The sequence below is a fragment of the Empidonax traillii genome, unplaced genomic scaffold (assembly GCF_003031625.1).
Source record: "Empidonax traillii isolate 1590-97213 ecotype Southwest subspecies unplaced genomic scaffold, ASM303162v1 scaffold155:size2260171, whole genome shotgun sequence".
NCBI classification, from domain to species: Eukaryota; Metazoa; Chordata; class Aves; order Passeriformes; family Tyrannidae; genus Empidonax; species Empidonax traillii.
The window spans coordinates 1142608-1169951 of NW_020955348.1; the positions used below are offsets into that span (position 1 = coordinate 1142608).

General features: G+C 38.0%; 1 protein-coding gene across 2 annotated transcripts in view; it reads left to right on the forward strand.

The window, feature by feature from the left end:
* The window catches only part of IL17RD (interleukin 17 receptor D), a 57332-nt gene that overhangs the window by 22507 nt on the left and 7481 nt on the right, over positions 1-27344 (forward strand). For both annotated transcript variants that reach the window (XM_027884782.1, XM_027884780.1), the window contains exons 2-11: positions 15808-15865; positions 19021-19146; positions 20077-20195; positions 20862-20982; positions 21472-21516; positions 21612-21763; positions 22482-22547; positions 23005-23059; positions 23978-24088; positions 25565-25749. In XM_027884782.1, the coding sequence (XP_027740583.1) occupies positions 19119-19146; positions 20077-20195; positions 20862-20982; positions 21472-21516; positions 21612-21763; positions 22482-22547; positions 23005-23059; positions 23978-24088; positions 25565-25749 (882 nt within the window). In that variant the 5' untranslated portion in view covers positions 15808-15865; positions 19021-19118. The remainder of the gene's footprint in view (positions 1-15807; positions 15866-19020; positions 19147-20076; positions 20196-20861; positions 20983-21471; positions 21517-21611; positions 21764-22481; positions 22548-23004; positions 23060-23977; positions 24089-25564; positions 25750-27344) is intronic.

Genomic DNA, 27344 nt, shown 5'->3' on the forward strand with positions numbered 1-27344 from the left:
TTGGAGGGTCAGCAGGCCTTTGAGCCTCTACCTGGCCTTTCCCTTTCCTTTCCAATGTCCAGGGCAGAGCATGTGGCGGGAACGCCGAGGTCAGTGTAGTGTCTGAAAGGCCAATGCTGTTGAAACGTGTTCTTCTGTTTTCTGTAACCTTTGGCTTCTGATGATCTCACATTGAAAGTATGAGCTCCTTTTGTGCTCAACCCTGGGTTGGCAGAAACAATAAGGGACAAACGAGGAGCGTGTGGAGTTCAAAGGGCTCCAACTAAATACGTGTCTCAGGACAGAAGTTGCTATGAGTGGTGGGTATTACACAGCAACTGGACAACATCAATCTAAGTCTTGGGGCCGCTGTCTGAAGGAGATGACAGGTCTGCAGTTCTGCTTGGAGCTGCTCATTCTGGGCTTTAAGATTTCCAAATCACTGATTTGTGATGATCGATCTGTGTGATCCTTTACCTCACAAAATCGGGTGTAATAATGTTTCCATACCCAGTGTAATACGGTAGCGCTGGATTTTCCTCATGGTTGGTGGGCACGCTTGGATTTTAATTTCTGACCTTCCTTACGTTCTTCACTCTTATATCAGTGGGAGGGACTAGATATTTTTGATCTTACTTCTGACTACATTCAAATCCAACCAAGCAATCAGTGACTTCCCTGACTTTTTTTGTATAGGGCTGTGGGAAAATTCCTGGTTGGCTGGCTATGAATTAATGAAAATCCTTAGAATGCCTCACTAATGATAGATCCTGTGGCTTTAAAAATGCTATTCCCTTTTTTAATTTGAGGGAGGTCACAGAGGTTTACAGAAACTAAGAAAGGAAAACTTAACATCTGGTTGTGCTCTGCTGATGACTGCTTTTGTGTGAAGAAAAGTTATGGCGTCACCTCGGCATCAAACACATTCAAGGTGATCCTTTCTAAGAAGTCTTTGCAAGAACCTTCCTCACTCAAACTGTGCTTTCTAATTAACTTTGCTTTGTATTTTCAAATGGAGGATTTTAGTTCTCCATGGGAATCCCAAACTCATATTGTTACTTAAAATGCACCTATCTTTATAAAATAAACTTATTTTCTTGAGTTTTATATATATACCATAAAAATATTTCTATATGTTTACTAATATTTTCCTTTAAGAGTTATCAAACTCCAAGATTAAAACAAGCTACTGGGTTGGATTTTGGGGTTCATGAAAGGAAGTTTGTTTTGTGTTTGCATATTCATATCCATAGTGAAGTTCAGTTTCATCTGTTTGTGTATAAAATTCCAAAGATTAATCTGATTATTTTTTTTTAAAGGTTAAAAGAGAAAGTTTGGCGCTTTTTTCCTCCCAAATAATGCAGGTTAAAATTGTGTGTGAAGTTAGTGTAGCTCATAGAAAGGCATAGTATGAGAATCCAAACAGTAAGTCTTCTAAATTGTTAAAACTTGAATTTATCAGCTGCTCAGTTAAACATATGTATTCCAGGTGTGACTGGCCTGGAATCTGAAAGCACTGAAAAATACAACTTTAGATACTTTTAATAGTCATATTATCTTTTTATATTATGAAATGATTCAAACAAACTCCATGCAGGTCTCTGTTTGTCATCTTGTGGAAAAAACACCCCAATCTGTTTTCCTTTTAAACCTGGAATACTAAGGGGTTTGCTGAGTGGTTTTGTTTCTGGTTTTGTTGTGTTGTTGTGTTTAAAGAGCTAAAATCCTACCTGTTAAAATCAGTGTTAAAATCCAGTGGCAACACTTGGACTTCCGTTTTGATGGGATTTTCTTCCACACTCCGCGGGGTTTGATGCTCTGCAGTTGCCCAGCCCTGAACTGCTGTGACTTCATGCAAAAGCTGGTCCAAGCCTCTCACCTGGTGCTTCTGTGGGTATATGGGAATGTTCCTGCCTGCTGAACTAGGACAGGAGTTCACAGCACAGGTCACTGTTCTCAGAGCAGGAAGTGCACTGTAAAGTTGCATCTTAGTTTATCACATAACTTCCTTTACTAACAGGCCATTAGGGATAGATTTCCACCCCACCTCCCCCCCAGGTGTACCAGTGTACCTTTGGATACAACTGCCAATTCAATGAAGAATTCCATCATTTTCCTGTCTGAGCTATTAAGGTGCCAGCCTGTATCTCATCTCAGAGCCCTTGTAAATCCTGCCTGCATTGCTTCCTATTGCTCCAGTTTCTACGGGAATCAGTGTTACCTTCCTGCCCAGGCTTGCCCCTCGTTGTAGGCAGTAGTAACAAAAGTGAGGATGGAGGTTGGAACTGGAAAACTGTGCAATTTAGGCTGAGCATAAAGAGTGCTCTGTCTGGATGAACTTCAGATATGGGGTGGGAAGGGGGAGTTGCTGAATTGGAAATCTTTTGAGCAAAGTTTTCAAGCTTGTGCTGGGCTTCCCCTTGCAGTCTGAGAGATATGGGGTATAAATGGGTGATTTAAGCTTCACCTTATGAGTGTGAGCAGATCGTTAGAAGCTTGGAGTGGGATTCTGAAAATGAATGGAGTGCCCCAACTCTTATTAAGTTTCAATGGGATTTGTTCTCTTTTGTGGCTCAGGGGTGTAGTTATGTTTTATATTGACTCAGCAGTGAAGCTGGTTAGTGAAATTTTCACTCCCACCTGCTTTTCCTCCTGGTCTGGTATTGCTGTTGGCCCTTCCCTCCCCACCTGCTTAATGCACCTATTTGTGAGCTGCATTGTAATTCACATTATTAAAGCAGTTGGAATTGAAAGTATCCCTACTTTTTTTTTTTTTTTTTCTTTTCACAACTGAGGTAATTTCAATGACATGGATAAAATGAGGTCCCCCCATGCAGTTGTGTCAAGAATATGTTCAGAATTGGTGAACTACAGCATGGAGGAAGAGCCAGGGACTGGACAGGGGAGTCAGGAAATCCCAAAGCCAATTTTGTGATTAGGTCAATGTTCCATGTAACTGTTCAGATGCTTTTAAAATTCCCACCCTTTGAGGTGTGTTAATTTAGATACCTTTAAAAAAGTGTCTCATCAAAAGAATTTGAGGTTGATATACAGAGCATAGATGAAACTTCACTCAGGATTTTTCGTGTGAACGTTTTTAACAGTGAATTTTTCACAAACAAGAAGATGATAATGTTTCAGAAATCACTTCAGTGTCTGTTGAAATGCAGCCAACTCTGTGGTGGAATACAGACCTCAGGGTAACGTTATACAACCCTTCCTGCCAGGAAATGAAGAGTGGTGTATTCATTTGTAACCCAAGGGGGGGACTTCACTATACAGCCTATAGTTTGTAAATGGAATTTGGACAGATTACCACTGAAATTACAGAATGACCTACTAGGTCTTATTAGCTCTCTCTGTTTCTTACCTTTCTCTGAAGATAGAATCTACTGTTAGTACAGTGTCCATGAGCAAATTTGTGTAGTTATTCAGTACAGTTAAGGGTGTTTCCCCATTGTAAAGAGCTTTGATTTTATTTACTCTGTCACAATTTTATCTGAGGCCTCCTGATACCGCTTCACAAGCCATGTGTTAACAGACCCAAAAGGAGAAAGGGCCAGACATTTAGCCTGGTGCTTGAGTTATGAAAGAATATCTAAGGTTTTGCTTTTTCAGCTAAGGTGTTTTCCAAAGAATCAGTATATTGTCTATTTCATAGTTACAGCTTTGCTTTATTATTTATTTGTTTTTTTTTTTTTTTTTAGCAAACTGTGTTGGTGGTGTTTAATAACTATCTTTACCTTAGTTTACCTTCTGACAGGAGTAATAGCTTAAGTACAAAAAGAGTTAAAATAAGAATCAAAAAGACAAAACACCTAACTCAGCCTGGTCCTAACAGGTGAAAAGTTATTTTTCCATGCTTCTTCAGAACATCAATGGAAACAAAACCTTTATCTTTTATTCATTAGTTAGGAATAATGCAAGTTGGGATAGCTTAGGTTTCTCCGTGTAGTTGCATTTGTAAGAGTAATTCCCTAATCATGCCATTCACTTTTGGGGTTCTTTTTCAATAAGGGCCACTGGCCGTGAAATGTCATGCAGAGTTGGAAAATGGGACATTCAGCTCACCAAAGAATGAGTAGCAAGGACAGAAGTTCCTTTTTATTACATTCTGGCAGTAGATGTAGGAATCAAAGCCATAATATGAGTGATGGAATAACACCCCATACTCTCTGGCAGTGCTCAGAGCAACCACATCACCTTTGGTCACACGTTTTAGTTATTGATTATTATGTTCCACTCAGCCCCAGAAGTTCCAGTGTGGAAAGTAGTTTATTTGCTTGTACGTGGGGAGCTGCCTTGGAGTTACAGGTGTGATTCCCCCTCTCCTCCCCACGTGGTCAGGTTTCCTTGCAACAAAGGAAATACTTGTTTCCATGTTTATATTTTAGGATCACATCCAAGTAATATTCCTGTCTTAAGTTATCATTTGTGTTGTAAGTGAAACTTGATGATCTTTGGATCTACTTCTCAATTTCCTAAAATAATATAATTTTATTTTCTATCTTCCTGTGCAGTGATTTAGGATTAGCCATTTATATGTTCAGTTTAATGCTGATAAAAGGAAGTCACGTAAAAATTTGTGAGAAACACAGGTTCTATTTAACTTTTTAATCTGTGCATTTAAATGCCGTCTTAAAACTTCCATTGCACTCTGCCTTCTTAAATAAGGTGACTGCTAGAAGGAAACTTGTTCACTGTATTGACTTCCTGCATAGCAACATTTCTGTTGGAAGTGATTGCTACCTGCAGGAAAAGATCGGGTAGCGTGTGTGTATCTTTAAAAACAAGAGGCTAAAAAATAGTGTAAATGCTTTTTTGAGTATTTGGAAATTCAAAAGAAATTTTGTCATAATTTGATCAAAGTCACATAACCTGTGGCTCTGTTTTTGTTACACATGCTGATGGTCTGTGGATAACATTACATTTTTTCAGCGTGAAACTGGACACTTCAAATCCCTAAAGCAGGCTCAAATTTATGGTTAATAAAAGAATTTATTGTACTGGATGTCATCTGCTATATCACTCTGGGAACAGAAACTGGCAGTGAGCAGACAGGAAATATTTCCATTTCAAATCGCTTCAGTCCATGGTCTGGGGCAGAGTGTCTGATTTCAGAAAAATCACCGTGGATATCGATGTAATAGGAATATTAAGAAGAGTATAAGCTTTTTCAAAGATTTTTTTTGTTTCGTAGTATTTTATGTAAAAATGCTGGTTATTAGTGTCACATAATTTATTCCAGCATTGATCCCTTAACCTGTTCAAGGCAAGGAGAGTGATGATGTATTTTCAGGTGAATATCTGTACGTACCAAATGAACAGCAGTTTGATGAGCTGCTGTACAGCGGCCAAACTACTTCAGAGTCTCAGACCTTTGTAATTGTAGTTGGTTGGGTTTTTAAGAGTGTGAATTCCTATGTGTTGGTTGGGTTCTTCCAGCCTAATGGATTTCTTCAGGTTGTCTCCTCTTCAAATGTATTACAAGGTGTGAGATCCATGGATTGGAACTTCACTAATGGAAACTTCAGGCAGTCAGATTGAATTTTTGGTGTGTTTTTCATGTGTTAAGTAGTATTTAAACAGCTCTACATTTTAAAGTATTTAAAGTGCTTAAAATAATTGTAGGTTTTAAATGGATATGTTTGTCCAGGGGACATTAAAACCAGTGGGAAAAAAAGTTTTAAATTTGTATCTTCGTCATATATTAACATCCTAAAATACTTAATTTTTCCTTACTGTGTGGTTATAAAAGTTTGGAACCAATTGTGTATTTCCCTCTTTAAAAGATGTGTGGCAGAAGCAGAAGGGTGCTTTTTTTAACAGATGCTGCATGAGACTGATTTGAAAAAAACAAAGAGAAAAGTTAATATAACCCCCCTAAAATCATGTCAGATGATTAATTCACCTGATTTGACACTGTTTCTGATAGATTCAGTATCCTGAACATCACTTTGTGGAAAGCTCAGTGTTTTGCCACTATAAATGTACCTTTGTTCATCCTTCAGTGTTTTCCATATTAAGTTTGAAAGGCTTCCCCCTGCCCCATTGGTAGATTATAATTTAGGTTTCAAATGGTTCTTGTCAAATTTCTATCAGCACTTTGTACCAGTAACCCTGATTATACTATTAAAATAACTTAACCTCACACCTTATTAGTAATCAAAACAACTCAGGCAAATAATCCACGAATTATAATGTGGAAAACTTCTTTTGCAGTCAAGCCTTAGCTTCTGTGTATCAGCTCTGCATCAAGTAAGTTATTTTGGTGTAGGGGATTTTTTTTTAGCTTTGCAGGAACATTAATTAGAAAACAAGCCTTAATAGGGCAAGATTTATTACTTAACTTGGGCAGTTTGGAAAAGTTTTATTATCTGAGGTGTAGGCTAAAAAAAATCATTAATTAAATCTGTATGTAAAAACAAAGCACTCCCCTTTTAAAGGCAGGAAAAGTTTAAACTATGGAATCATAAAACTGATTAGTTACTCTGAGTGTCATTAAAGGGCATGAACCAAAATCTGCATCTCGTTATGCTGTGTGTGGTGTGTTCCCTGGAACAGCTCATGTGTTTGATGTAGGATTCTAAAATGATTTGTTTTATTTCTATATTTTTATAATTTTATCGAGACGAGTGAGGTTACAGTTGAGGATCCCCTCCTTTCAGGTTCCTCTGGGCTGTAAGGCCTGAGTGTGGAATGAGTCTGGATTTCATTGGTGCTGCTTGTGTGGAGAGCAGAGCTCTTTCTTTGGAGCAGCACAGCAGTGGTATTTTTCCTGGGGCTAAATGCACTCTGTACCATTCCTGCATTTGTCAGAGTAGGCCGTGACAGAACAGACCCATATGCCAAGCCTGCCTTTGTACACCAGGCATCTGATTTTAGGGTTCCTGTCATTTTTCCCATGGTATGATTTCCTATTCTTATTTATTAGTGAGTATTGAAATTTATCATTTCAAAGAAAGGTGACTGGACTGACAACTTAAACATTCTCTAAATGTAGATTGTCTTTGCATGGGATGGTAGTTTTTTTTGATGTGGGGTTTGTTTGTTTGCTTGTTTGTTTGTTTTATTGCATAATCTAATTTTAACCCATAATACAAGAACAGAAGTGCTCCAAGGTTCTCGGAACTTGAGAAAGGGGTAAGGGCAATCCTTCATGAAGAAGGTTTCCAATGAAAATATTGCAAAGGCTTAAATAGTAGCTAAGCAAATGGCACCAATGAAGTGATTTAAAGCCCAAGCAGGTTGTGGCACAGGTTGTGTCAGTGTTTTAACAGATATCACATTTCATGTCAAGTAGTGTATTAATTAGTATGAAAAGGGCAGTTATGAACTGGCCGTGTATGGTACAGATAGAATGTGTAACCTTTGCTTTGGCCAACTTTCAAAAGCACTTAACATGAAATACTTAGCAAAAATGCATCTATTAAACCGTTGAACTTGTTCAAGTGTGTTACCACGTGTGATATCCAGAGGGTGTGATTTTTATTAGTGCAAACTGAATGCAGTCAGACTGGGGTTTCAGTACCACTTCAAACTTTAAATCTCTCTTCTAAATATTGTATCTAGGTACCCTTTTTTAGTAGTTAAAGACCTCATGGGACTTGATAGCACATAATGCCTAAAGAGTTTGCCAGTACAGATATGCTTAAGACACACACATTTCCCTGATTTTTTTTTCTTCCAACAGTAAGGTTTAGCAATACTTAGTGCTTTTTGAATCCAGGTACTGAGGGGAGATGAGCACACAGAACTGGAATGTATTCTGTCTTCTCTTCATCCTCTTTTTTCATTGTGAAAAGCCTCAGCAATCCTGATGGCAGAAACTGCTCTGTCTAAAGAGGTGGTTGAATTCCGAGATAAACTTTATTCAAGGCTGGCAGTTCTCAGGAACATTCTCAAGAATGTTTCCTCAGAAAGCTGTGTTTTGGATGGTTTTATTTTGTTGTGCTCAAATTCCTGGTGTTGATCATGGTTTGATGGAGCTTTTCCTACTTGTCTGTAAGTGGGGAAGCTCCAGTTTGCTTTCAGAGTGGGGCTGGTGTAGTTGGAATATTTTGCTGCTCTTTCTTCCAAGTATCCTTTGGGTGGACAAGAAGTGTTTGTGCAGCTTTGTGTACATTTCTGACACTTCCAAATGGAGTTTTTTTGGCTGCAAATGTGATGGCTGCACTCCATAGAGAGTAACCAGGAGCGTATAAATTCCCTGGCAGCCAAAGCTTTAAATCTGCAGCCACCAAATGTATCTGCCTGGGTCTCTGAAGTTCAACCATGTGGATCATCAGTACAAGTAAGCACTGGACCTTCTAATCCTCATTGTTGAATGTGTTACTGCTTAAGCTGTGGAGTAATTTTTGCCTTCTCTGTGGACCTGGACTTGACAGAGGCTCTGAGAAGGAAATATTTCCTAAAAGTGTGTAGTTCAGCAGTGAGAATCTCTGTTTGCAGAGCTTTTGAGGAGCTGGGAGTAACAATGCACAGCAGTGCAGGAACCAAAGCCCACCTTTAACACAGCCTTGTGTCTGAGGCAGGGAGCAGCTTCTGCAGCTTGTCCATTAACTGAGGGAGGGAAGAAAGGGAGGAACACTTGATTGCTTCCTAGAGGGAAAAGTAATTGATCTTATTTCCATAGCTGATGTGCAAGAACTTTTCCTTCGAACCAGAAAGTGTTTTCGGTCACTGTGTTTGACATAACGACCCCTCCCTTATTCTGGTTTGTTGAGTTTTTTCTTATCCACTTTTAAAGAGTCTGGAACAGTCGTCATGCTGGTCTGTTCTCACACTGCAGCAATCTGGGGATTGGATAACATGGCTGTGAATGGAATAAGTGTGGTGATTCCTCTTGTGTGTATCATGACAGTGAACGTGATGCCAAAGGTGCCTTCACGTTGCTACTGGATAGGTGCCCATCACCTTCCCAGTCCCTGCTTCTCATTGCCCAGGGCTCTTTAAGTCCTGTAGCTCACAAGGATGGGAACTTTGGGAGGAGATGCTTGTGCTACTTTAAAGAAAGTTGGGGTTTTTGCTTCATCTCCTGTGAAAACAACTTCATGTGAGGTATTAAAAATACTACTGGGGGAATTGTGACAGATTCTTTAGAGCTAGAACAGGGGGGGTTGGCAACTAAATCATTGGTTATTCCTGGAATAGAAGCATACTGCTTACGAATTCTCTGTCTTAATACCTCATGGATGAGTACAGTTGTGTGTTTCTAAACCCCTTAGAATAGGTTTTTACATCCAAAATAATTGTGTTACTTCTGAGGAAGGGATTAAGATGGAAAAATCCCAAATTCTATCTACTTGAAAAGTTTTATGAGTTCTGTGGCACTTTAATCAGTGGAGTTATTGCTAAATTAACCTGCCACCAGATCCTCCAGAACCAAAACTTTGGTCTATTTATACGGTTGTCCTACAAAATCAACATATATTAGTATTCTTTACAGTCATGATCTCCTGGGGATATGTAATACTTTCTGTAGTTGTGCCTGGATGTTTTATTTGTGTAAGTGAGAATTAAAATTAGGTTTTTAAGAATACTCATTTCATATTTTCTGACTGCAAACTCTTAAAGAATTTCAGTGACTTCATCTCCAATAATACAGGAGAAAGATTAGGAAGGGGAAGGGAACGTTATGTGAATACACCAAAACAAAATAGATGTACTATGTCAAATTCTTCACATTCCAGCCTTTATGATATGTTCTGCTTTAAAGATTGCCTTGCAAGCAGCTGTTCCTATCATTTTCAGAACTTACAAATTGAATAAGTCACCTTGTACTGCAAACAGAGTATCTCTAGTCTGCTTGTTTCAGGGTTGTTTACAATGACAATCTCCAACATTGCAGTAAATTTCAGATTAATTTTTTTTTAGGCCTAGCAGTTATGAGTAAAACAGTTAATCCACATTTGATGACAGTTTCCCTCAGAATTGTTAGAGGTGTTTTTGTGTGTGCACTTTGGCATTATATTGAGAAGTGAAGAGTAAAAAAACCCACCCCTAAATAGTCACAATTGTGAATTGTGTTCTGTCTTAAGCTTAAAACTGAACCTGTGAAGTCAGTGCTAGTTACTTTTACAGATTTTCTGTTTCTTTGGATGAAACCTGAAATCAAACCAAGACCTCATGGTGGGAGTTTCCAGTTTGAAAGGTAGGAATCTGGCAGTAGAACATTATTAGGGAAACATTTATGATTTTGGAAATAAGTTCCTTTAGTTGTTTTCCAGGTGTCGTTGCATTTGCTCAACTTTAAAGGCAAAGACTTTCTTTTTGGATTTGTCTGTCTTGGAATTACTTCGTCATTTAGGAGAAGCAACAAACTTTTATGTGCATAAAGTCTTGAAAGGTGCGATTAGTAACTCTGAAGTATTTTTCTTTTTTTTTTTTGCTTTCCTTTTTCTCTGATGTTCTGTCCTCTGAAAGCTGCATAATGTCTTAATATGGTAAGCAAAATGGATCCATGGACATATCCATATCTTTTATATCCATATTAATATAAATGATATATATCCATTGTTCTCTCACGCTTCAGTCACCTCTTGAAACCTTTTCTTGATTGTCCTTTAACTGTGTTTGAAGACCTTTGTGAGACAAAGTCTGTGCCTCTCAGCTTATGGCTCTGTGTGCACAGTAATAAAATGAATGAAAATATATTGTTTAATTGTTTCATGGACAGGTTAGTTTAGAAGTGCTTGGGTATAAGTTAAAATTCAGTGCTTGTGCAGTTGTTACTTGAAGTGTGAGGGACAGTGTAGGCTGACTGAGAGTGTGGATAACTTTGCACCATAAAAAGAAATATATTCTTTAATTTGAGTTAAATAGCGAGCTTGTTGATTTTACAGTGTGCTGTGCACTATGTTAAGCAGTAAATATCCATAAGAGTTTCCATTAACTTCTCCTGCATTATTTCAGATGTATGTTATTCTGTTTGTTGTTTACAGCACAAGTCAGTGTTTCTCAAACTGGTTTGTCTTGGGTCCCTCTAAAAGAAACTTCACTCTTTGCAGCCCCTTCTTTCCCAGTCACAGTCACTGTTCCTGCACCTGTCTTGGCATTGCTTTTTCTCCCCCTCCCTTCCCAAACACCTCGTCTTTTCTTCCAGCTCTCCTGCCAGGGGTCATATCCCACAGTTAAGAGAGCACTGCTTTAACAGGAGACTTTTGGCCTTGGTCCAAATATCCTTAGACATTTCATAGTGTTTGTGGGAAGTGAGCTTTGTTTGTAAAATAAAACTTCTGGCAACTTTTGGGGGCTTTTTGTTTGTTTTTAGAAGCCTTGTTATTTACCAAACGTTATTTGCAGAGGAAAGTTGGAAAGAACTGACTGTGACAATGCAAACAAGGGAAAACCTTCTCAGGCAAACTGCACAAGGGAAATGGGAGCTGGTGCTGCCCCTTCTCTGCCAGGCTCTGCTGTGTGGAATTCCCGAGTTAGACTCAGAGGTTTAAGATTTTCACGGTGGGCAGCAAACAGTATAGATTGAACTTGCTTCCACTGTTGTTAAGTTGTGCCTCTGAGAACTGTCTGTTCCTGAAAGTAACGCGGGTGCAGTTTCAGTGAGCGGCTGCCTGCAGTCCTGGCCCCTCTGAGGAGCTGTGCTGGAAATGCTCCTTGTGGTATTTCTCCTTACAATGATTTCTTACTTCTCTGTCAGATGGACTAATTTATATAGAAAACATAAATTAGTGAAATAGCCAAGAGTGGGGCATAATAAAAAGGCATTTCCACTGGTTTGGTTTTGGGTTGGGTTGTGGGGTTTTTTTGTTCAGATAGGGTATGGTGCTGTCCATGATCCTCAGCCAGCGTTTCACCTCAGAAATCCTAAAAGACCCCCCTGAAACTGGTATACATGCACCCCTCTCAGGACAACCTCCTCTTCTGGTGGGATTTAAGGCAGCAGCTGTTCCACTTGATATCCTTTCATGAGAGGAGGAACTTGAGAAAACCCTGGCCGGTTGAAATGGCAGAAGAATTGTTCAGACAAAATGTAGTTACCCATGTGGGAAGTCAACCATTAAAAACATGGATAATGCAATAATTTTGTGAAAAACGAGATATTTAGTGATCATAAAAGGTCAGGACAACTCTTATAGAAGCAGATTTTGTGCGTGCAGTGCAGGAACATATATATGTTCCTGCATTGCACGCACAAAATCTGCCTCTATATCTCTCTATCTCTCTATCTATCTGTATGAAAGGCAGATCTGAATAAAATTCATGGTTACACTAATCAATGACACCAAGGATATAATAATATTCTTGGTTTAGAATTCATTCTGCAGTCAGTGGAGTACACACAAGTTGTATAGCAAACATCAGCATGGATAATGTATGTAGTTATGTTCTTTTGGAAGACATTTAAAATGCAGGCATATAAATAATGCAGATAATTAATCCTTTTACTGATGGCTCTAGAAATATAGAATATTTTAGCTTGGCTGAAAGCATCAATAAAGCTGTAAAACAAAAAGAGCAGATGTCAAATATAAAGCTTTTGGTTTAATGAGCAGTGAGTATGGTAAACATTGATTATTCATCTTGATGTTAGAGTTCAGAAACAATTGTCCCTTCAGTTTGCCTCATGGGAGTGTGAAATTAGGACCATGTGTGTGTTGATTAACAACATATGAAAGATGAATCATGATTACTGTTTTGGTCTGGTGCACAAGGCTGTGCTTGAGGGGGAGTGATTTCCTACCTCCTCTAGCAGATCTCTGTAATTAGTGCATCTCTCTCTGTTTCCTTGGAGCGATGTTCAAGTGGTTTCCTGACAGTGCCTATTCACACACATAAATTGCCTTTCCTGAATGAAAGAGTGTTTGCTCAACAGAAGTTGAATGTTGGAGGATATTTCAGTATTATTTGTGAAAACAGTTATTCGCAGAACCATTCTGAAATCACCCATCCATTTCTATCACAAAGGAATCGTCAGATGTAAAAAATAGATGTTACTTTCGAATACGCAACACTCTGTGTTCTAGGTTCAAAGGAAGAGGGAAAACTTTAATAAAAATCAAGCAGATTTTTCATTTCATTCCATTGTATTTAATTTATGGCTCTGATGGCAGACATTAGTTAAATTTAACTTTTCTTGGAGGCACAATTAGTTCCTGTGGTTAAAAATTTGCTTTAAGCTTTATTTCTGGAAATGTAATCTTAACTTTATTCTTCTCTGGCCTAGTAATGGGTAGAAAGAGTTGTCATAAGTGCTTTTCATTAGTGAGCTGTTACCGTAAGTGAGGGCTGGGTATTAGAAAAATATTAACAAACAAAATTAGAGGTTGACTTCATGTAATAGTCTTTGCCTTTATTAATACCTGTGCTCTTTCATGTTGAAAGATGGATGTTTAAATACAATGAAATGCCTGCACATGTCTTCAACATCTAAATGAGTTACTCATCCTTCAGGAGATGATGTGTTTTAGTGTTACTCGGATCTGTGCTGATTTAAGATATCTTGGGATCTTAAGCTTAACTGTTCAGGCTGTGGATGTGGATGGAGGAGCAGCTCCAACACTGATCTCTGATTTGAGGTGTGTGATATGTGATGTGATTCTTTCTGGCTTGCTTGCCCAACACAGATACAGGATTTGGATCTTAGCTTATCGTGTTTTCTGTGGAGTTCTGTGCTCTGAGCTCCCACAGTGTGAGATTTAATGAGGATAATGCTTTTCCCCCATCCCCCCACTTTTTGACAAATAAGGTTATTTGTAATTTAATCTGTCTGCATTTCAACTTTGATTATCTGTTCAAAGATCAGTGGTCTACGCTCTTCCTAAAAGATGTTTTGGCTGTTTCCTTTCCTCTGTATTCCTTCTCAGTCCGTGTGTGTAGAAGTATGAGGACCACAGGGATTTTGTAGACAAAGCTCCAGACCTGCTTTCCAGTAAAGTTCAGAATAAAGTAAAAGCTCCATGTAAATTCAACAAATGTTAGTGGTTAATTAATTAATGATAGAATCAGAGAGTGGTTTGGGTTGGAAGGAACCTTCAAGATCATCTCCTTCCAAACCCCCTGTCATGGGCAGGGACAATTAACCGAGAATGCAGAGCCCTGAGGCCATAACGTGTTTAAAGTCAGAAGCTCTGAACAAGTTCTCTTAGCTCTAAGCCATTTAAAACAAGGGAATGCTTTCTGGAGGGATGTAATTTTTTAAACTCACAGCAGTAAGTACTTGGAGGATTAATACTAAAGTTCAGCATGATAAAATTGTCTGGGTAGTTTACATGTTTTAACTTACAAGTGCTATGACAACTATCTGGTTCAACGCTTTAGGGCAACCCTAATTCTCTCACTTTTTACTGCAGTCTTTTTGTACCTTTTGTACACCTGGGAGTCAGTTTTTACAACCAATACGTCTTACATGCTGCTTAACTTCAGCAGAGTTTGGCTTATGTTATATCTGCTTTTTGCATCTACATTATTAATGACTGTGCTGTATTGATTGATACTTCTACTGTTGTGTAGTTTGTGATGTCACCATAACCCCAGTAGAAATGTAATTAAAGGTGTGGTGAAAAGTGTTGCTTTTTTTTTTTTTAATAAAGGATATAAAAAAATCCCATCTAATGAATTGAAATACTTGTGCCATTTTTCTGTGGGTTTTGGTAAAATTTATGTCTCTCAGCATGTCCTGCACTTCAGCTGTAGGACAAAAGGAAGACAAGTAACAATTTGGTGGTTTATCTGCCTTTATAAATATGAAAACTCTTTATAATATATATATTTCTTTTTAAATATGAGTTATGGTTACTTTTTTGTAATTTTTAAATCAAATAATCACGTATTTGTTTTGATGTAGTAGTAAGTTCAATGACATCTCATAAAGTTCAGAGAAACAGAAAATGAGTCAGAATAGAACAGGTATTAATAAAAAAGTTAAGACTAAAAAGAAAAAGATGCCTTCCTGTTTCAGGAAGCCTTTTTGTACAACAGCTGGTTCAGTGCCAAACTAAATCAGAGTTAAACAGATGAAAAGCCACCAAGGAAGAAAGTGAGATTACAGATTTAACTTCTAACAATACTATCAAGATCTGATTTGCTTTCATTCTTTAGGTAGTTTTACTTTTTTTTTTCCCAAGGTAACACCTCATACCTTGTTTTTCTTTGTACATCCCTGTTTCTGACTGTGAAGTGACACCCAGGGAGTGCTGGGGCACAATCCTGACATCTAATTACTGCTGCAGTTCTTTGATACTACTGATTTTTGGTGTTCACATTGTAGCAGTGAACCCAGATACAATTCTATGTAAATGGGTGGTATTTTTTTAAAGCTAATGGTAAATACAGTGTGATTTGCCTTTCGTGGAATGATACTCCTTCCCAGCAATCAGCATTCCAGCTTTCAGCTTTGTGTCTGGTTTGGGGTGAGAGTGATGTGCATTTTGTGTTTCAAGAACAGTTTCAGTGCTTTTCTGAAGGGTAAGGAATTGCATTGCTGAGACCCAAAGTCCTTTTGGAAAGGACAGAAGAGGCAGCAGATTCATCAGCCTGGGGATGTGTCTGGATTCCTCCCTGGCAGAGCAGTTCTCTGGTCTTCAGTTTGTGGCACTCAGCAAGGGTGACAGGATCTGCCTTAATGGTATTTGATATTAGAAAAGGATGTCTGAGGTAGCATCAAGGATTTCTACGACGTGCACTCCTCCTGGAAAAGTTCTGGGATATAATTATCTGAATTATTGCAGTTGCAAAGCCACTGTTTCATTTATTCTTATTTAACATTAAAATTCAGGAGCTTCTATCATCCTCCTGTTTACAAAATAAAAATCTACCTAAGTTCCAAGCAGCTTGCTTTATTCAAATTACTTTCTTGATGTTTCTCTGCAGGGCCTGTCATCAGTGACAAAGAACAATGGACTACTCAACATCACCTTTAAATATGACAGTAAGTTGAAAATCTGCACTGTATTCAGAAAAATCGAGGACTCCATCCCAGTTGTCAATATATAGCAACATGTCTTTTAAAAATGGCTCTAAGAATAGCATAAATTCTTCAGTACTAACATATCTTTGACATCTAGATTTGTGTCTGCTGGGTCTGGTAGATCTTCTTGTGTTTCACTGATAACAGAACTATCTAAGAATTTGTAGCAGTTCCACTTTCAGCTTGGCCTATGTCATCTGCTCAGTATTTGACTGGAAAATTATAGAAAATTATTCTGTGAAAGAATGTAGTCACTGAAAGGTTTAGTGCACACAAACTCATAGGAAAGGATTATTTTGAGTTTTATACATCTTTGATAAGTAATTTTAGATGAAAATGGAATGAAATGTGTCTTGAGGTAGAAAATGTGTAGTTTTTATTTGCACACAGGTAATATAAAATATAAAAATGTGTCTTTGCAGGGATTAATATTGAATATGAATATTGAAGAATATTGAATAGCATCTCCCCATCTTGTCCAGGCAGTTGAAACCTCTCTTTAGCTACAATCTGAAAGTAGCAGGCCAGTGGAAAGCTGCTGTGGGTGTTTTCAGTGGAGACAGATGGGTTTAGAGCTGTAGCAGATGTGCTCTGTTTTGCAGCTCTACTAAGAACAAAGTAATCTCTGGCATAATAACAGTGATAAGCAGGTTGCAGCACTAATACTTCAGAACTCTTCAAACATCTGCTAAATGGCTGTATCTTATTGTTGGGGTTTTTTTAAAAAGTTTTTGTCATCTTTGTTGTCTTTGTCTAAGTAGGACTATTGACTACATTAGGAATTTCTCCTGATTTGGGCAGTTATTGGCCACCATCAATATTAACTCAATATACAAACAAGATCCTAATTTACAGCAGTAATGTTTGTTTTAATGCCAGTGCATTAAACAGGTTGTTTTTTCTACTTAGCCAAAGAAATTGCTTCAGATGCTGAGTGTTGGTGAAATTTCATTATTAAGAACATGCATCAGGAAACCAAAACCAAACAATAATGATTTGTTTCATTCTGATCATCCTTTTGTTCCTCTATTTTTATGTTCATTTCTGAATTTGCAGTGCTTCACTGTGAATTCTTTTTTAATCTAATTTGATCTTAGTATTTAAAATGAGCAGAATTTAGCTGCGTCAAATTGTACAAGAGGTCACTACAAAAAGGGTATGATTTTTTTTTTTAATTACATAAAGAAAAACAGGAAATAATACCAGTCAAAGCAGAGATCCCCACATTTAGTTAACACAATGAGTCTGTTTAATTCCCAGTGTGTGTCGTGTTTTTTCCATTAATTCTGGCACCAGAAACTGTGTTTAACCAATGAGAAGTATTAATTCAAAACTCTGCTGGCGCTGAGTGCTTCCTGGACAAAGGAGTTATTTGAGTTCTGCAGTCCTAGGAAAAGAGTTTGCTGATATGAAGATTAAAGAGCTCACATGATGTGGAAATACACACTTACCGTGAAGAAGCCAGGCCAGCACAAAAGAGAATTTGGCTTGCTGGCTGGGATTTTTAAAGGCTTTTATTTTGCCACACTGCAACTCTAGCAAACTGTGGTTTATGTTGTTAAAGTAGTTGGTTGGATTATTTATTCAGGTGAAACACAAATGTTTGTATTTTTTTGTATGTCACTTGTATTCAAGTAAAAGAAGTGGTTTCCTGAAAAGTGTATTTTTTTTTTTCCATGCTGTTTTCTTCCTAAATCTGTTGTTCCTTTAAAAATGTGAGTCAGTGACTTGCAGTTAAACTTCAGACATTTGTGCTTATATTCCATTTTGGCAAATTGTCATTTGACCATAAAATTCTACTAACCAGGATCCAAAGTCTTGGACTTGCTATTAATTAGATCCAGACACGGCAAAACCCAGTTACTTCAAACTTTCCATTGAAAGAGCTCCTCTCTCCTCCTCAGAGGAAGTTCATGCTGTCACTGAGTTCACTCACAGCAACACAATTCTACAAACAGCAGTGGAAGCACCAACTGCCCAGCTTTTGTCAATGGCAGTGTTGTACAAACTGTTCTATTCTTGTGTCTGGGACAGTTAGATAAAAGACCCCTTGCTGTGGTTATTTATAGGAAAAAGCCATTTTCTAAATCTCCTTTGCAGTTAATAATTTTTCTTTCCTTGCCTTTAAAATCACACCTGTGAATTAAATTCAAATTTCCTGTACTGGCGTATCATAGCACTTGATTTTTCATGTTTCTTTTCTACAAGCTCTGTATAGACAAAACATAGCATATAGATTATCTCAGTTTTTTAGAATTAATCATCAGTCAGTAATGAATATAGTCAACTTCTTCTGGGTTTTGTTGGCTTCACTTGTTCAGAAGCAGAAAGTCTGTGCACACACACCTTCATGTGTACTGCGCTCCAGAACTATTGAATTCCCTGGCTGCTGCTTCTCTTCCTGCCATGAAATATGAGCCTAAATATTGCAAGACTTAAAAAATAATAAAATCTGTGATTATTTGTTTTGTTGTTTTGAGTGCATCAAGACATGGTGAAGTTCAACAACAAAGTCGGGGAATGTTTTTCTTATGTTTTGTTTCCTTAATGAAGGTTAAAATTTTCTCTAATCATGTGTTTGTAGAGCTGTAACTTTAGGGACTACATTATATTTTGTGATGATAACAAGACAAAACCAGTCTTGACTGGATCCAGTGGCAGTAAAATGGTCTACAGGGGTGTGGCTGCACAATGGACAGCAGAGAGGAGATGGATTTAGGCTGTAGGTTCTGCGTGGTCAGGATCAAGCAACATCGTGGTTGAAAAGCACTTCTTGAGCAGCAATTCTATAGTTTTATGTGGTCTATTGTTCTCATATGTACCTGATCACTGACCAGCATTCTCTTGCTCTCAGCACTGTACAAAATTCATATCAGTCCTCATATTCTTTTGAACAGTTACAAGAAAATGCTGCTCTGTTTTGGGAGTCCCAGCACGTGTCGTGTGGTACAGGCTATGCTGGTGGTGTAAACTGGGGATTTCCTTGGGAATCCTACAATTGGAGCTTTGCAGCCAATGCACTTGTACTTTCACTTTGCTCAGTCTTAAAGAAATATTAGGAAATTTATGGCAGCTGGAATGTTTTTCTTGAAGTGTTTCTTTCCCCATATTTTTAGACTGTACACCTTACCTGAACTCAGTGGGCAGACACGTGATTGGAGATGTGCAGAACATCACCATCAGTCAGTATGCCTGCCAGGAGCAGGTTGCTGTGATGGTACTTTGGACAGCAAATGCCATTGGTAAGTAGCAGAGGGAAAGGGGATTTTTATTTTTTTGTTTGTTTGAAAACATAGCATAAACTGAAATTAATAATTTTTGATTTCTGTAGCATCTAGCTTACAAAAGCTGTAAAATCTTTGATAAATCTTTGTTCTGCCGTGTGTAATGCTGGTGAAAAGATGTAATTAGAGGGAATAGTTAATCTTGAAGAGCAGTGCAGTGCTCTTGATACCTGAGCCACAAAAGTGTCCCAGGGTAACACTGGCATTATGCTGAGACACATCACTGTGACTGAGTTTAACCGTGTAATGAAGTAATTCTGTGATGAGAACGTTGTGAAGACACTGTGCTGAGATGAGTGAAGTTAGAGCAACTTGGATAAAATGAGTGTAGTTCTGGCATCAGTTATAAATAACTGGATGTGTACATGCACTGGAATAAATTCCATTCCATTTAAGTCAAGTTTTCTGTTATCCCATACTGTACTAGAACTAAAGAAGTTGTAACAATCACTATCACTTGAATCTGGTAGCCTCAGAAATGATAGGAAAATGTTGTAAAGGAATATTTCTATAATTTCCATCAAAATGTTGTATTTCTTTGCTAGCAATGGAAATGTGAAGTTACTATAAAGTATTCCTGAGGATGAAGGAGGCAATAAATTACACTACAGTGATAATTTGGAAGCCCCAGCTGAGCTGTGGGCCCCTCTGCTCTAAGCATTGCACAAGTATGTAGTAATTGCAGCCTTTGCCAAAGACTGGATTCTAGATAGGCAAGATAGAATATGCAGGAAGAAGTGACACATAACAATGAATATTAAATACAAGCACTTCATAGGAATGATAAGTTTTATTTTTAAAGACAAATGAAATATAGTCAAATTACATAAAATACCACAGTATGCATTTTGAAATATTCTTCTTCTTTAAATGCTCTGCTTTTTGTAGGGATTGAATACCTGAAAGGATTTCGAGTAATACTTGAGGAGTTAAAATCAGAGGGAAGACAATGCCAGCAGATGGTTTTAAAAGATCCAAAGCAGCTCAGCCCCAGTTTCAAGCGAACAGTAAGTGCTTTGTTTCAAGAACAGTTTCATTATTTGGTTGTGTGAGGAGTCTCAGAAGTGTTTATCATCATACAATGGTTTGGGTTGGGAGGCACCTGAAAGCTCAAGTTGTTCCGACCCCCTTGCTGTGGGTGGGGAACCTTCCACTGTCCCAGGTTGCTCAGAGCCCCATCCAGCCTGGCCTTCAACACTTCCAAGGATGGGGCATCCACAGCTTCTCTGGGCAACCTGTGCCAGGGCCTCATCACCCTTGCAGTGAACAATTTCTTTCTAATATCCAATCTAAACCTTCTGTCTCTCAGTCTGAAGCCATTTCCTCTTGTTCTGTCGCTCCAGACCCTTCTAAATAATCTCTCCATCGTTCCTGTCAGTCCCCTTCAGGTACTGGAAGGCTGCAATTAAATCACCCCAAAGCCTTCTCTTCTCCAGGCTAAACAATCCCAATTCTCTCAGCCTTTTCCTTGCAGGAGAGGTGCCCATATCCCATATCTTTGTTGAGATTTGCTCATGTTGAAGTGGGATGGAGGGGGTAAATAAAGGATTCTTAACATATTAATTTCTGCTTTTGATTGCAAAACTCTTGGCATGTTTGGAAAAACAAGTTTTTCAAACTTTCAGTTATGATAGTTGATTTTAAAATACGTTGCAATCTTGTCTTCTTCGTAGGGAATGGAATCCCAGCCCTTTGTCAATTTGAAGTTTGAAACAGATTACTTTGTAAAGATTGTTCCTTTTCCTTCCATTAAAAATGAAAGTAATTATCACCCATTCTTCTTCCGAACCAGACGTAAGTATTGTACAGGATACAGTATTGCATATTATCACTTCAGAGGGGTCCCTTCCTCATGGCTTTTTGGTTTTCCCATCAAAGAAATGTAGTGGACAATGATGTGAGATGAGGCTGGGTTAAGAGTGAATCACAGAGTGTATTCTGAGCTGGAAGGGATCCATGAGGATCATCAAACCCAGCTCTTAAATGAAAGTCCACACAGGGATCAGACCCACAGCCTTGGTGTTATTAGCATCATGCTCTGACCAAGTGGGCTATTTTGAATTAGTGGAGCTGTGTTTCTCCTGTAAAGATGAGAAAGGACTTGAAATTGTAACAAAGAAGTTATGTTTGCAAAATATATTTAGTCCAGGTATATTAGAGTCTGAGGAAAAAGTGGAAATATTCAAACTGATGAACTCCTTCGTTTTGCCCATGTTCTTTTTTTGTTTAAATTGCATAGCACATTGATACTGTATAATTATTAATTTTTCTGTATATTTGTAGCATGTGAATTGTTGCTGCAGCCAGAAAACCTCATCTGCAAACCTTGTAAGTAAAATGTAACACTTCTTGTATTCTCATCTTACAAAAAGTTACTGTACCTGAAGAGTCATTTTCCAATTCATGAATATCTCCTTTGACAGACTGGAAGCCAAGGAATGTGAATGTTACCCAGCAGGGTTTTAACATGCAAGTGTCCTTTGATCATGCACCTCACAACTTTGGGTTTAGATATTACTTTCTTCACTACAAACTCAAGCATGAAGGGCCGTTTAAGCAAAAGACCTGCAGACAGGTACGTGGCCGAGTTCTTAAACCTATTAACATGAGGTGTTCTTATAGAAACTTTAAAGGCTTAATATTAAATAGTATCACTTTTAAAACTTTAGAACGGTTTGGTATTATTTATGTAAATAATAGTCGTTCTGTGATAGAAATAATCAGTCAAAACTAGGCTTGAGGGCTCCATAAGGACCTAGATAATAGAAGCAAATGGGGAGACACTGTTCTCTCTCTACAATTAGTACTCCAAACTGCACTTTTATTGTTTTTATTATACATTTGATTTCTCACTTTTTAATTTCACCTTCGCACCAGATTTGACCACTTAGTAGATTACCCACCTAGAGCTGGTGTCAACTCTTGCTTTGGTCTGTGTGTGCAATTTTGGCTCTCTGTGGGTTGTGCAGCCCTGTGTCTGAGTGTTGTGATAGGAGCTGCAATTTGCTGTGTTGTCTTCCTTAACTTTGGTTATTATCCAATCTCTGAAAGCTATGGAGCTTCAGGACATAATGTAGAGCTCATGCATTAGGGTTTTTTTTTAATAATTAATCATATTTTAGCCCCACAGGCAGAGATTGTACAATTGAATGGAAAGACTTAGTTTTGCTGGTTTAAGATGTGCTAATACAAGGGGGCATTGCATGTTTTTAAATCAACGTGAATGTCTTGGTTGTTGGGTTTCAAAAGTATGTGAGTGGCTTGCAAAGAAAAGTGTTCTTTCTTTGATGCAGGAGCAAAACACAGACACTACAAGTTGTGTTCTCCAAAACGTATCTCCAGGGGATTATATCATTGAGGTAATATTTATAAATTGTCTTCTGTGCAACAGCTAAAGGAGTATGTTAATGGAAAAATTAACTAAAATTAAAGTATTTCAAATCATATTAATAAAATTGGACTTCAGGCATCCCTACTGAAGTACCTTGGGCATGTAAATTTTTTAGATGGATCTTGACCTTTCCATAACTTTGCTTCCCTGAGTGCACAGTATTTTCACCTGTGCCTTAAATTGAAGTGTGGACCTGCATAATTCCTGGACTTTGATGATTTTTTTTTTTTTTTTAATGGTAATTCTATAGTTTGGTCAGTTTTTGTTATACTAGTTTGTGCTGCTCTTTAGCTTTAACTTTCTGAATAAGTTTCTTCACATTAGGTCATGAAAGCTTTTATAGTTATTTATATAGTTACATATAGTTATAGTTTATGTAGTTATATTGCAGAAAATAAATAAAGTTCCTCTTTTACTTTTCCAAGCTGGTTGATGACACCAATACAACAAGGAAAACAATGCACTATGCACTAAAACCAGGTACAAGTTCTGTTTTTTTAAACAATACATTTACCTTAATAATTTAGTTTCACTTTTAATTATGTTGAAATGTCTCAATTTGAGCTTTGTCTGTTTGCCATAATCATGACTATTGAGGCAGTTATGCTTGGATTTTTTGACCTAATTAAAAGAGAGTGGACATGCACACTTGTACATACATGTGTGCATCTCTGCACGTTTCTATTTAGTGGAGTTTAGATCAATACATCATTGGAAATCTTTGTGGGGAAGTGGCTTATGTTGCATGTGTGGATATGAAGAATCATAACCTTACTTGCATCCAACTGATGTGGGCAATACTGTGGAAATAATGTAGAGGAACTGTGAGAGCAGCTCAAACACATCACCTGGTCCTTCCACCCTGAAATCAAACCAAGCCATCTGGAAAACCTGTCAGGTGAACGCCCTGCATGCCAGTGGATCAGACCCGTGCTTGAGAAGCTAAACAGGGATTTTAGGATGTAGCTGCAGACACAAAAAAGCCACAGATGGAAGCAATGGGCAAAATGGACTGAATCCTGTTGGGCATTGCTTAAGAGCTGCAGGAAGACTGTTCTTTCCAAGTGGCTGGTTCAGCACCCTGGAACAAAACCATGTCGGGTCCAAATGGCCATTGCCTGTCTTATCAAAACTTCCCTTGGTGTCAAGTTGTTCTGGGGAGGTGTGAGTTGAGGAGCAGCTCTTGATACTTGTGTTGGCCACACTAATACTGTGGTGGTGGGAGCAACCAGCATAAACCCCATTTAAACTGCAGCAGAATGTGGTGTTTGATCCCTCTGTAATTTTAGAATTACCTGATAATAGTGTACTGCAGCAGTTCTGTATTCCCAGTGTGAAGATTCGATAATTGTAATGCAGCTAATTTGCATATGAATAACTGTGCTTTGCTTTCCCAAGTACACTCCCCCTGGGCCGGACCGATCAGAGCCATTGCCATCACAGTGCCTTTAGTTGTCATTTCAGCATTTGCCACCCTTTTCACCGTGATGTGCCGCAAGAAACAGCAAGGTAAGAGGGCTTCTTCAGTACAGGTTCCGTTTAAAGATAGGCTTTTGCAACCAAAATACTCTTAATTGGTAGGCTAATTCTAGAAATACCTTTATGTGAAGAGCTTTCTTTTCTTTTTCTCTGTCCTTCCTCCCCACAGTTTTTTTGTGTGTTGAAAATTGTAGCAAATTCTTAATCAGTGCTTGCTGGTAATTTTGTTTTAAACATTCGAATTCTTTCTCTTATTTCACTCAGAAATGTCTAATATTTATTTATTTTAAATCAGAAGCAAAGTAAAACCATGTGATGCCAGTACAATTCAGAGTGCTGTCTGGAATATTACACATATCTATTATTCCAGATTCGCTCACTTTACTGGAAGTTGCCTTTACATTTCATCCTAAGCCATCTTCCTAAATTTACTCCTTCTAACGCTTGCAGATGTTTTTCTAACTTAGATTCCATCCCTCCACGCTGACTTCCCTCTCCTCTGGCAAGCAGCACTTGATACACTGGGATGTTAAAAATCCATCAGCATTTTCTGGTTTCATGAATATGGAAAAAGAGAAAGCTTCTCCAAACCTCACATATCTGTGTTATCCACCTGAATTTTGGCACTGAGACTCAGTGCAAGTGCTGTATGCCAGCTGGGTTAAATCCTTTTACCTTCTGCTCTTCTGGAGCTGTCCCTTTGCTCACAACTAGCACAGTTCCAACAAAAACCCCAGACAAATCACTGAGGATTTGTCTGCAGAGAGAGTTGTTCCAGAATACTTATTCCTGATGAATTGTTCTAAATTAAATCTCTAGGTGGATATTTGTATTTTGAAATACTCATGCTTTATTCCAAATTAGCTTAATCAGCTGTAGAACTAGATTGAATTAGTCTGGCATAAGGCCAGACTTTTATGTTCCAGCATAAAATCATCTATGCAAGGAAAGGAATACTAATAGCTGTTTTGATTTAAATTAATCATATCTTAATTCAAATTAATGTCAAATTAATGTCCAAACACATTGTATGTATGTATACACTAGAGAGATCCTGGATGATACTCTGAAGGGGTCTGTGTTCCTGGAGTTTAATTTTCTTACCTGGCCTGTGTTGTGGTTTAGTTTTTTTTAAAACAAGAGACTTTGTTAGACAGGAAACTCTTGATGATACATCCTTATGGCTTTTAATATTTGAACAGAGACGTGGAGACTGTTGAAGCTGGATAAAGGTGAAACAACCTCATTTTATTTATAAAATTAACTTTTCTTGAGTTTTCTGAGTTGTACAGAAATAACAGCACATTTCACTTTGAAAGTGTGTCCCACATGTAGCAGCTCCTAAGCTGGATAAACAGAGTGTGTGCACCTTTTCTCTCTCAGGATGGAAAGACAAACCTTCAGAAAAAAAGTCCTTACTGTATGCATTAGTAAAGAGCCTACAAAAGTTCTGAAAAGCCCAAACAAAACCTTATAGTGTGAACTCTCTTCTCTCTTCCAATTTAGAGAATATATATTCCCATCTAGATGAGGAGAGCTCAGAATCATCAGCATATGCTGCAGGTCTCCATGTGGAAAGGCTTCACCCCCGGCCAAAAGTGTTCATCTGCTATTCCAGTAAAGATTGCCAGAAACACATTAATGTCATCCAGTGCTTTGCTTATTTTCTTCAGGACTTTTGTGGCTGTGAGGTAAACTCAATATTTCTTCTCTAAACAGCTTTTCCTTAATTGAAACAGCACTCCCAAAACCGTGTGCTTGGAAATGAGGTATTTCAATCTTTTTCACAGAGATAACTTTTTACTTTGCTAAAAATTGTTTGTATAAATTCTCTTTACCTGGGGAAATGAACAGATCATATACAGTGTAACAAAAAAAAAAGGCAACTGAATAGTGGAAATTTAGGAAATTAGGATTCCAGGTCTTCATTCAGCCATGTTTAGCTTGTTTTGTATTAAGTATTGTTCCTATTTAGTAGGTCTTGCATCTTTATGGTCAGCAGCCACAAAGAGGTATTGATGTCTACCTTACATACTTAAGTATTCCTAAAATATGTATTAGATTGTAATTTAAAAGTAGTTGAATATGTCAAAACTTCTACTCATAGAGCAAAAATTGTAATTAGGATTAGTTGTTGACATTATATATTCATTTTAATTGATTTTCATTTTTTTGCTTCTATTAATGCTGTAAAATCAGTAACTCTTTTTCTTGGTTTTGATTGACAGCTGTGAGAGAGAGATTCAAATTGTTACTTTGACAGGCTAGGCTTGGAATCTCATACCAGTTTCTAAAATATAATCACTATGTGGCCAGCCTTTCACTTTTCAAATGGAAAAAGGCAGGACAATCTGTAGTCCCTTTTGGCTGCATTTTTTCCTCCCCCACTGGGCTGTACACGGGATGAGCTGGAGTTGGGTTTCACTGCAGCAAGTCTGCTCTCTGGTGCCCAAACACAGTAACACACCCGAGGCCTCACGTTTTTGGTGGGGTCACAGTTTGTTCGTCAGTTCAAAACAGTTCAAGTCAAGTGCTTTATAAATAACTTGCTCGTATCCCCCTTTAAGGGGTGTATTTTAGCCCTGCCTCACTGTACATCTTTGGAATAGTGTTAAGGTGAGCTGTTACTGCTCTAACTACAAAGCATGGAATGCCTGGTCTCAGACATAATTTAAAATTTATGTAACAAAATATTGATGCCATCTACGTACAGAAATAATACATCTTGTTATTAAAACTGTGGAGTTTATATAAAAAGTGATGCTCAGTGCATAATGGAACAGTAACACAAGTATTTTTCAGATGGAATAGGAGTGTTTTCTCATAAAGGACAAAACCAGTGGCATTTAATAGCCATTTAAAATAATAACATGACCATAATAAAAATCCTTTCTCACAGACCAAATCAGACCAGATTTTGAAGAATGAAAACAGACAGAACTACCTGCACTGTACCTTTCTCAGAGTGTCTCCCAAGAGCAGTAAAATGACTTCTCTCCCCCATGCACAGAATAGAGTTGTCCAGTTGGGAAGAACCCACAATGATCATCCAGTCACAAAATTTGTGGAAGTAAAAAATAAAGTGACTCTTAAATAAAATTTTCAGAACTTATCAGATAAAGCTGCTGCTGTTTTGCTTCCTAAGTGGGAAGACTTGATAGTATAGGCACTAAATTATGTTTGCATCTAGATATGAAAATTCTTGGCATTTACATTAACAAGCAAAAGGTGATAAATGAATGTGGCACTTAGGGACTTGGCAGTGCTGGGTTAATGCTTGGACTTG